General features: G+C 34.0%; 3 protein-coding genes across 3 annotated transcripts; 1 reads left to right on the forward strand and 2 right to left on the reverse strand.

The window, feature by feature from the left end:
* LOC104722779 (protein ODORANT1) lies at nucleotides 3,577-5,382 on the forward strand. Its single transcript, XM_010441004.1, has 2 exons — nucleotides 3,577-3,956; nucleotides 4,486-5,382. The coding sequence occupies exons 1-2, from the start codon at nucleotides 3,694-3,696 to the stop codon at nucleotides 5,030-5,032; spliced, it is 810 nt and encodes a 269-aa protein (XP_010439306.1). The 5' UTR covers nucleotides 3,577-3,693; the 3' UTR covers nucleotides 5,033-5,382.
* LOC104722781 (FAM10 family protein At4g22670) lies at nucleotides 6,977-9,848 on the reverse strand. Its single transcript, XM_010441005.1, has 10 exons — nucleotides 9,530-9,848; nucleotides 9,143-9,197; nucleotides 8,887-9,042; nucleotides 8,622-8,790; nucleotides 8,477-8,541; nucleotides 8,257-8,397; nucleotides 8,041-8,157; nucleotides 7,558-7,914; nucleotides 7,399-7,456; nucleotides 6,977-7,306 (listed from the first exon to the last, which is right to left on the reverse strand). Exons 1-10 carry the CDS (start codon nucleotides 9,637-9,639, stop codon nucleotides 7,206-7,208), a joined length of 1,329 nt encoding a protein of 442 aa, XP_010439307.1. The 5' UTR covers nucleotides 9,640-9,848; the 3' UTR covers nucleotides 6,977-7,205.
* Nucleotides 10,486-11,514, reverse strand: LOC104727829. Its single transcript, XM_010446899.2, has 2 exons — nucleotides 11,231-11,514; nucleotides 10,486-10,811 (listed from the first exon to the last, which is right to left on the reverse strand). Exons 1-2 carry the CDS (start codon nucleotides 11,484-11,486, stop codon nucleotides 10,660-10,662), a joined length of 408 nt encoding a protein of 135 aa, XP_010445201.2. The 5' UTR covers nucleotides 11,487-11,514; the 3' UTR covers nucleotides 10,486-10,659.

Raw genomic sequence — 11,520 nt, forward strand, 5'->3', positions numbered from 1 at the left:
TCTTGCACCAGATTGGGATACAGAGACTCAATGACTTTTAGTGATGCTTAGAACAGGGGGAGTAATACGTGATGTACTCTTTTTACTTCACCATGGTTTTGTCCCACTGGGTTTTCCTGGTAAGGTTTTAATGAGGCAGCATCCCCAAGCGTATTATGGTGATCTCTTAGCATTTGCACGGTTATGTCATCTAAGGGGGAGTGTTGTAAATCACTAAGGATGGATCTCCATAACCGGCTCATATACATGTCCAAGTCCACAAGGTCCATCGGTCACCTTCTCTTATTCTAAATCAGTTTAGGAATCCTATTGTATTAGAGCTTTATGCATTACTATATATATGTACTCTTACCAATTTAATCAACAAGAAGAAGATAATATAACCTCTAGTTCTCTAATTTCACAACACAAATCTATTTATTTCTATTTTCTTTGTAGCCGAAATTTTTATTTGAGCATGTTTGATGTATCACCTCATGACTATGCAGTGACAAATGATATTTTCTGTTCAACATAAGTTCACATCTGGCTTTTTGCATGACCACCATATATAGGTTAATTATCTGTATCGTTGTTCTCATAATCTCATGTATATATACTATTTATGACTAACCACTTTCAGTGACATGCATGTAAACATTGATTATATATAGTTTTATCTGAAGACGAACTGTAAATACTTATGTTAAACAGTCATACATTGTAACATTTTTCCAGTAAATATTATGTTCTCAGATAGTTAGTAGTTAAATAATATATAGTCTACAATTAAAGGGGACAAAAGTGACTTGACTAACAATGGTGCCACCTCTTTATACTTACAGTTCCATACATACACACGAATTTATATGCATGCATAATATAATGACGATGGCATTACTCGTAAGTTACGTAAGTGGTGACTTGAAAATGGGATTAAAGCAAGAAGTTGATTTAACACTTTTGATTAAGTGAACAAGCGATCATTAAGAGTCTTGAATCTTAATTAATTAATAAATTAGCAAACGAGAGTTGTAGAGAAATAGAAGAAAGTGGTGGGGTTTAGAGCAGAAGTCTCGTTTCCTAATTCTAAGGTTTTCAAATGTCACTTTAACAAAGAATAAATTGTAAATTTAGAATAGATTCCATGTCATGGAACAAAGATTCATATATTTATACACTTAATAAATTGAACGACCACATTCTAAATAATAATTTTTAAAAATATATTGATAAGATTGTATTTCACTAAATATATTACTTAGTGAATAATGATTCAGCCAACAAAAAAAAAAAAAAAGATTTAGTGCAAGAAAAATTTATGTGGGCTTGGGAGGGGACAAAATTTTTGTGCCTGGAAACATTTGGTAATTCAAAAAAAAAAAAAAATATCGTGGGCAAAAAGTGGGAACACATGTACATTATTTGGTTGAAACGAAAGTGTTGTTCTCCCAAGGAAAAAAAAAATATCGTAGTTAGAAATTGTTGTTTTGTTTCCATTATTTTGATCAGCAGTAGAACTAAACACAAGTCAAAGAAATCGGAATCAAGAAAAAGAATGCTAAAGCATTAATTACTTGCTAATTTCGTTGAATTGAGATTCATCATTGAGCAGAAAACTAAAAACCTTTTCTGATACTAGAGGTTTTAAAAGAAATAAAAAGGTTAGACTGCTCAGATCTATTCGAGAAAAAGTTGACAAACTTTATTTTTTAAAAGGACAAAATTAACGTATTGGCATTGCACTTGAATGCCCCAAAACTAAATGCATTTGCAAAACCTAGAAATGTATACTCATTTAGAATTTACAACTCTTATTTTGGTGTAGCAAATAAACTTCCCGTTTATATGTCCACCTATTTCCTCATTTAGGATAACAATATTTCATAATACGTAAAATAACGTTTACTAGCACTATATCATCTTATAGCATACATTCTTTATAGAAGATTATCTAAAAATAATTCCGATCGGTTTAAACAATTAACCGATGAGTTCGAAAATCACACGTTTGAGAAAATGTATATACTTTATAATAAAGACTAATATAATGTGTACCAAAACCATGAACCCAAAATTGCAAGTCACCCACAAGTCACAAAGATTAGAATGGTCTAGAAAGATAAATTGATACATGATGTATACGTGTACACCTATGTGTCAAATACACATTCGTCTATACATATCTTCCTATCGGCGACAATAATTTATGTTTTGCCAATTCAGTATTGAAGCTTTTAAGTTTCTTCTATGTTATGTAAAAAAGAAAATCTTACCAAAAATAGAGACACATATATACGTAATTAGGTTTGTTATGGTTGCCAAAAAAATGGTTTATCCCGGTGGAGTAAAGCTCTCATTGTCACTGATCTATGTAAATTTGGTTTTGTAAAAAGACTCGTTGATGACTTTTATTCGTGTTTATTTTGTAATTGCTAGCGACAACAAAACGATCAACGATTCAATTTTTATTTGTTTTGGTGTTGTTACTTGTTAGCAACAAAATGACTATTATTTATTCGTTTTATGGTCCCTGGTTCATCGACAATTTAAGTGGTTACTAATAACTAGCGATTTAATTTGTAGTTATCAAAATCTTTGGAATACTGCGTAAGGTTATAGCATTCTTAGCATATACTACAATGTATATATTTTATTTGATACTTGAACAAGTATTTGGGTTAAAACTGTGATGAGTCGCACGTGTGATTGCGTACATTCGCACGCACCCTATCCTTTCACATTAGTTCCAAAGTCATTTTCACCAACCAAATGCGACATCTCCAACACTCCTTTCTGTGATCCTATTAGCGTCAGATTTGACAAAGTAAGGCCAATTCTATTTCCTAACCTTAATCATTTCTGACCCCAAGAAAAAAACCTGAATCATTATTTATTGGAATAAACTTATTTTATCAAAAACCTTAAATCCTTAGCTGACTAATTAACTCATAAACTGAAATCAACAACAATTCAATATTAACTTAAATGAACCATAGTATATACGATTATACATACATAAAGTAAAACACAAAATATATTCTTCTAAACTGTTGTACCTTCCCCATCATGACATCTGTATATACCACAACAACAAATAAGGCTACGTTACATGTACCTTCAAAAATTCTGATCTGTATTGTATATACTTATTTGTATGGACGAGTAATGCATAATTTTTGTTTAGATCATCAGACTAATGATAAAGTACTGAAGACGGGTACATATACTAAGTTACTTTGAAAATTTCTTTGAAAAATTTTCGAAAAAATATTTTAAATAAAAATGGCTTTAGAATTTTTTTTTTTTTAAACTGAAAGATAAGTATAAAATCGGATTGGGAAAAATTTGGCTATTAGAAATTTTTTAAAAAGTAAAAGTCTTATAAGTCTAAACCGCTACTAGTACAAATGTCTTGCCATAATGCCACTAACTTCTTGGTAATTTGTTAGAATTAATAAGATATATATATATATATATATGTATGTATTTAACAAAAAAAAGAAATGAATATAATTTACTATTGTGGGAGAAAGGTGTGAGAAGGTTATATATAGGTGGGTGAGCTTTGGTAGGCTTTTGACAAAACTTGCAAGCTGTTGAGATTTTCCATCCCCAATAACTTTAGTTTTCCATCTCTCAACTCTCTTCTTCACATCCCCATATTACATAATATATAAAACACACATTATATACAGATTTAATTAATATTTAATGGGGAGGCAGCCATGCTGCGACAAGCTAGGGGTCAAGAAAGGGCCGTGGACGGCGGAGGAAGACAAGAAGCTCATAAACTTCATTCTCACAAACGGCCATTGTTGCTGGCGTGCTTTGCCAAAGATGGCCGGTCTCCGCCGCTGCGGAAAGAGTTGCCGCCTCCGGTGGACTAACTATCTCCGGCCTGACTTGAAGAGAGGCCTTCTCTCTAATGATGAAGAACAAATTGTCATTGATCTTCATGCTCATCTCGGCAATAAGTAAGCCGAAATAACTAATCATATATTAAAATTCCAAATATAGATTCTTTCTTTTATTTTTCTTCTAATTCTTACTTAATGATTTGTGTCATAGATATATGGACGGAAGCTTAAAATTTACAAATTTATGTTAAAATTCAATTTTTACGTTGTAACAAAATTAAACTAGCTAGAGAGTTAAGATAAACATTGTTTTGGACTTTGGATCGGGTTGTTCTTCGTAAAATATAAAGTCAAATGCATGTGATCCAACATGTTTAGTGTATGTATGTGTTATGTAAATTATGCCAAATAATAAATTAGATAGTTCCAAACAAGATGGTCAAATAAGTAGAATAATCTTTAGATTTGCATTTATTTTTCAATGAAATCAACTTCAAGACAAAGTAACGTCCTTCGGTTCCAAAAATAATGTTAACTTAATTTGTCAATCTTCTTGTGTTTATATTTCAGAAACATATCCACCAACACTTTATTAAATATTGTATATTCCTGTTTGTATTTTTAAACCATTGTTTGTGTATTATAGGTGGTCTAAGATAGCTTCAAGATTACCTGGAAGAACAGATAACGAAATAAAAAACCACTGGAATACTCACATCAAGAAAAAACTTCTTAAGATGGGAATCGACCCTGTGACCCATCAACCTCTTACCCAAGAACCTTGTAATACCGATAACTCCAAAACAATCTCATCGAATCAAGATGATGGCTCACTGGAACCAAAGACAACCAGCACAAAAACTTTAGAAATAAGTGGCACGACAACAACAGAAGATGAAAGCAGTAGCACGGTTACTGATCAAAACAGTTTGGTGGACAATGAAAATCATATACTTGACAACATCTATAATGATGATGAGTTGTTTAGTTACTTATGGTCCGACGAAACTACTAAAGCTGAGGGCTCGTGGAGTGATAGTAATTATGGCGCCGTGGGTGGAACATTATGTGACAACAATATGTTAGGCACCGTTGCAGATATTCCAATATGGTCACCCGAAGGAATCAACGACAAGGATTGGATGTTTCTCGACTATTGCCAAGACTTTGGTGTTCATGATTTTGGGTTTTGACTGTTCGCTATTGACATAGTGGCAACTCTATGGAGATGAGTCACAAGCATTAAAGAATGTCATGTTTTATGCATACGTGGCATATATATATATATACACACACACACATACGTAAAAAAATCATAAATATATATATGTAGTAGCATAAGAAATCCATGTAAAGCAGTAAGGGTGCAACGTGGATTTCAAGTATTGTTAATTAGGGTATGGTGTAGGGGTTCGTCAAAGTCAAGAATATACAAGTTTATTTAAATTTCTTTGGTTTTGTATTGTAAATTATTCACATAATGCCAAAAGGCTAAGAAGGAAAAATATCATGAAAATAATGTGAAGTTTTACGCTATCAACAACGTTTGAATCTTTTCTTAACTTAGAGGCTTGGCTCCTATTTTTTTTCTGGCTTTATCATCATTGACCATGTAATGTATATCTATATATATATATATATATATATATAAATTTTCAACCATTTTAAGACATTATTGATGTTCAAAGACGATATGAGCCAAATCAATTTTTTTAAATAAGTATGAATATAGTATGTGGTCTGAATTAAAATAGCCATTGTAGTCAAGTCAATTGTTGGTTTTGAAAGTGAGTATAATTTTTGTTGATAATTTTAAAGTATACTAGCGACCACAGATCGAAGTCCGAATTTACATATATCTAATACAACGTATGAAAGTAACCCATGATCGTCTAAGACCCATTGGTCTTCGCCGTAAAGCAGTTTGGATTTTCATATTGTTTTCAAATATGTCCCCTAATAGACAATTCCTACCAATTTGATGAAAATAAAATGAAATTTACCTTGTTGACAGCTACATTGATTTTTTCTTTCTAAATGATCATTTATTTTCGTTGTTGGTCAATATTTCCATTCATCATCAATTTTTGTATTCAATCACACTTTTGGATTTGAACTCAAGACTATGAGAAACAACACAACTAATGTAAAATAGTAAACTAGATATGATCAGAGAAGCAAATTGTTTATTCAGAAATACCCAAACTCAATTCCCTTCTTCGTAAACTAAATACTATCATTTTTTAAAAATAAAATAAAACATATAAGATGCAGCATACAAATAAAATCTATCAATCAAGTAAAATAGTATCTTACTTGTTTGTAGAATCAACTTCATAGTTTTAGCCTTTTATGTCAAACCATCTGAAATGAGATGATAATAGCAGTATACTACGAAGTTAAATGTGAATGCATCAAACCGTCAACACTGGACTTATAATTTGGTGTCGACAACTTTGTCAACGAACTAAACAAAGGGTTCAATTTCTTCTTCTTCTTCTTCACATTAAATTCCCATGAAAATTAATTCCACGCAAGTTATTCGATTCATAAAATATACTACTACTCATTTTCTACTTATATAGTCTATTAGTCAATACTAAATTATGTGGTAAGAAATGCTATAAGTCGTCTACTCATAGAGTGTAGAGTGGACCCTAGTTTAATAGAATTATTGAAAGTGTCGTATGATTTTTTTCGGATAACACTACCAAGTGTACCCATTGATATTTTCTTAATCAAATTTTTTGTTCTTACAAGTTACAACTTAAAAATAAACAACTACACTTGTATTCTTTTAGGACCGTGGTCTTTGACAGACACACCTGCCAAATTCCGCAAAATATCTTAATTGGTGGGTATGAATGGAGTAAGTTAATCCATTTTAATTCCTTTACAAGTGATGAGGTAGAGCTAATCCACTTAACACCCTTACAAGGGAAGAGCCAAAATGCAAGTCATCCCCACCAATTTGGAGGGTTCTTGACAGAGTCCAAGACATTACTAAACAACCTTATGTTAAATTGAGCTCATAGAATTCAAAACAAATATGGGTGCACACGACCAAGTTACTGACACCATTTGTGGCCTGAGACCAAAAAAGCAAAACGGTTTGCTTTTGTAAATCTTCCAAAGTAAAAATTCTAAGAACAATTCCCATCTGATGCTCCGACCAAGTATTCAAAACACAGGAAGTGAAACACGAAAAAAAGATGGTAAATTACTAACGAAGAGGACATAGTTTAGCTTCTGTTCAAGTTCTTCTCTGCAACGAAACATAAAATGAAAAAAAAATCTCCAACATATCTCTCATCTCAGGCAATTAAAACACAGTAATGGCAAAGAGAAGAAAACTAGTTATTTTGTTTACTTGGGACCTCCTCCAAATTTGCCCATCATCTTTGCAATCACCGGAGCCACCTTGGGATTCGCCTGATGCTTCGCTAGATTCGCAGGGTTCTTCATCACTGTTAAAAGCATTCAAACAATATTCAAGACTCAAACATACTCAAAACATTAGGGTAGTAACATCAACAACAACATTTAAGTCGAGTCATACCATCTTGAAGAGCAGCCATGACTTCTGGATCGCTAAATGCCGTCATTAGCTCAGGATCCTGCTCACAAATATCAAACCAATCTCACATATTCAATACCTTCTATGGCTGTAGCTTCATAAAGTATAGATTTTGGTAATTCACAAAATAGTCACTCTTACGTTCAATATTTTGCTGAAGTCCATACCACCCGGCATACCGCCTGCACCTGGCATACCACCACCCATTCCTGGCATACCACCGCCCATTCCTGCTGGCATACCACCACCCATTCCTGGCATACCACCACCCATTCCTGCTGGCATACCACCGCCCATTCCTGCCGGCATACCACCTGGAAATCCACCGGGCATACCACCCATACCTCCTGGGAAACCACCGGGCATACCACCCATACCTCCTGGGAATCCTCCAGGCATACCTCCAGGGAATCCACCGGGCATACCTCCTGGGAAACCGCCTCCGGATGGTCTGCTCGATGATGACTGTTCTTCTTTCTTAGCTTTATCATAGGCAGCCTAGCAGAAAAAGAGACATGGATAAGCCACACAAAAAAATATAGTTCTGTGATAATGTCAATATAAAAACTGACACTAATGTTATCAAAAGACTATTCTGATCGATTTCATGGTCTACGAAGCTACCTGTGCTTCAGCGCGGCGACGTAGCCTATCACGCTCAGCGTTTTTGTCCTCTCTTTCCTTACGTAATCTGTCATACTTTCTACGGTGTTCCTCAAGCTTATGGGCATTAGGTTCAACCTGCAGATTTCAAGAAAAGTTTGTAACTGAATCATGCTAATGCATTGTTTATAAATTCAAACAGAAAAAAAAAAAGCAAACAGACAATCCTGTGCATACCTTCTTGAGCACAGCACTAATTTCCTCATCATAGTCTATCGTAGAAGCAAGGTGAAGGTCTTTCGCAGCCTCTGCCCATTCTCCAAGCATGGCACGAGCCATGCCCCGTGATTTGTATCCCTTGGCAGAATCAGGATTAATCTGCGATCTCAAACACAAAAAGATTCAATATCATCACTAAACACACAAAAATGGCGGAGAAAATGATAGAACACTGTACCTCCAATGCAGCGTTTGCATCTCGAATAGCAGCGTTTGGCTTCTTCAACTTAATGTAGACGCTAGCTGAAACACATATATAAACAATAAGGTACAGAAACCCATCTGATGGAAGTTATAATGCACAAAATCAGTTTTGTACTCACCCCTGTTTCCATACATAATAGCTGAAGTCGGATTCAAAGTAATTGCCTCAGTCAAATGCTCAATTGCTTCATCAAAGTTTCCTTCAGAAAGGGCTTCCATGGCTTTGCCCTTAGCTACTTGAGCAGCTTCACGATTCTCATCAGTCACCTCCACTGATGAGTCCCCCATCTGTATCAACACCGAGAGAGTCAAGAGATATATAACCAGAGAGAAATTAGTAAACCAAAAGCTGAGGTTTTTGTTTTTGGTCGGCCATCACCATACCTTCTGAGGAGGATCATTATCAGGTTCAACAGTGTCTCCTTCAAGCTCAACATCAGATTCAATAATCTCATCTTCCTCTTCTTCTTCCTCCACTTTAGGTTTTAGTTCTTCAGTTTCCTCCATATCATCATCACTCTCTTCAACTACGAAACTCCTCTGTTAAACAAAAAAAAAACAATCAAATCAAAAACAAACTCTTCTACAGAAGAGAAACACATTCAGTTGAAATCAAATATAAACAATGATGGTACAATACCGCTTTAGTGTCTTTGTTTTCTTGATGAGCACCAGTAGGTATCTTAGCACCAAGACTGAAATCATAAAAATTCCAAAACTCATCAAAAGCTCAAAAATTTCCAGAACAACAGATTAGCCTCACTCACACAGATAAAAGGTAAAAACTTTTCACCAAATCTAAAAGATTAAAACCAAAGACAGGAACTTTCATCTACAAGAGGGTAAAGGGTTTATCAAATTCCACAACAGATTTCATCGAGAGATCAGAGAAATACACTTTCCACAAACATAGACTCAAAGATCAATACTTTACTGAAACTAAAAATTCTAAACCAATACAAATACAGATGAAAACTAAAGGCATAGGAAGAAAAAAACGATTAGATCGAAGCAAACGAGGAAGTACCTCTCGAGGTAGTCGCGGAAGAAGGAGAGGGAAGGAGTAGAGAGAAGGGAAGGGTCAGACTTGCATTGGTCGATGAAGACCTTGAGCTCACTAAGCTTCGTTGCATCCATCTTTGTTTCTGAGAAACTTTGCTTCCGATCGGCGGGCGAGAGAGATACAAAGAGTGTTTGTTTAGGTCTTGAGTGTTAAAAAGTCTCGTCTGTTTCTTTATAAGTCTCTCGTCGTTGCTTTCGATTTCCCGAGAGAGAGGTTTGGGGAAAAAAGGGAAGTGAGAATAATTAAAGGGTTTCTTTTCTTCTAGTATCTTCTTCTCTTTCTTATGTTTACGGATAAGCATCGCCGGATTTGGACCGGCTATTATTGTTTCCGGAAGGGATAAAACAAAATTGAACCGAACCGAACCAAAAAGTTAAAACAATATAATTAAGAGTTATTAAACCATTTCTCTATTTGTACACACGATCACGTTTGGTTTCACTTTGGTAATCGGTTCGACGTAATGTTAGTTTGGTTTAGATTAAATTCAATTTGGTTCTAGTTAGAAAAAGAATCACTTCAAAATATAACATAATTTATATTACAATTATGTATTAATATCAAAAGTTATTAGAAAAAAAAATCCAAATCTGTTTAACTATTAAATCTTTAAATTGTAATTGAATAGCGATTTTATTTACCAGAAGATATGTTTTCTTTTTTCTTTAAAAGTTTATATTTTCTTGTAGGAGGCATTTATTGATCTTTAAAGTTTTTTTACTCACCTTTTTATTAATCAATTAATCATGTTGTTTAAATGGTTGGTTGAACGAAATATTTATATTCCAACCGATTGAAGTTGAAATATCAACATAATTAAATAAAAAAATTAATTCAATAATTGATTCATATATATTCACAAGAAATTCACACCTCATTTTTTTCTAGTTGGGTGTTTCGTTGGACATTATAAGTCCGTCTTTGAGGCCCAAAAATATAATTGCAAAACCACCAAAACTCATTAAAAGAAAATAAGCAAGGATAACACAAATGAACGTTAGATGCAAACATGCATTCATATAAACGCATTGTTTTAAGTTCGCAGAAATTTTATGTAATAAAAAAAATTACATAAAATTTTAAATAACTATAAATTAGAACATAACGAAGACCAGACTTGCAATCAAGCCAAAAACAGCCATTGATGCAGCAATCTTGTTCGTTGCTCCTCCGTTGACCTCACTCTTGCTATTGTCTACATTGCTGGTCGTGCTGCTGTTACTGCTGCTGCTTCCGGTTTCTCCTCCTTTGACACAACAAAATCAAAATCCATTAATTACTTTGAACGCACCATTTGATCTTATTTCAAATTGCATTACAGATTATATCAAAACTTTGTGACGTTCGTGTATGAGTGTATCATGTGTTTTAAGTATAATCTCGTCGTAATTACTTAGTTTATTATAATTTTCCAATGTAATCGTGACAATAACATCATCTTAGGAATTACATTCTACCTTATAGAAAATGATATTATGTTCAACGTATACTTGTAAATGCATAGTTCATGAACGTCAAAGTTGCAGTTTCTAACATATTTTTTTAATCATATATATAACAAAAGAATTAAAATAGTAATGGTATGCCCTATAATTTACCTACATAAGTACTACATAACATAATTGCATATCATCATAAGAAAAGAAGAAAAAAAAATCGACATACCTTTACTAGTACCGTCGCAAGAGTATTTGTTGAAAACGCCGCATTTAGTTGTGATTCCGGCGGAGTAAGGTCCGGTAATGTTCACAATCGTCGGGTTTGCAATGTAATTATCACAAAGGCAAGTGACTTGCGTTGTGGTTGCGGATTTGAGATCGTTGCAACATTCTTCCGTTGGTGTAACTCTAACGGTTCCAAAACACTTATCGAGCAAGTCAGGCATCACCGTGGCACATTCAGGAGTCATATTTGGAAACATCGGTGACACCGGCTCAGCTAACAGTGGAGCAATC

Source organism: Camelina sativa, chromosome 11 (assembly GCF_000633955.1).
Source record: "Camelina sativa cultivar DH55 chromosome 11, Cs, whole genome shotgun sequence".
Lineage (NCBI taxonomy): Eukaryota > Viridiplantae > Streptophyta > Magnoliopsida > Brassicales > Brassicaceae > Camelina > Camelina sativa.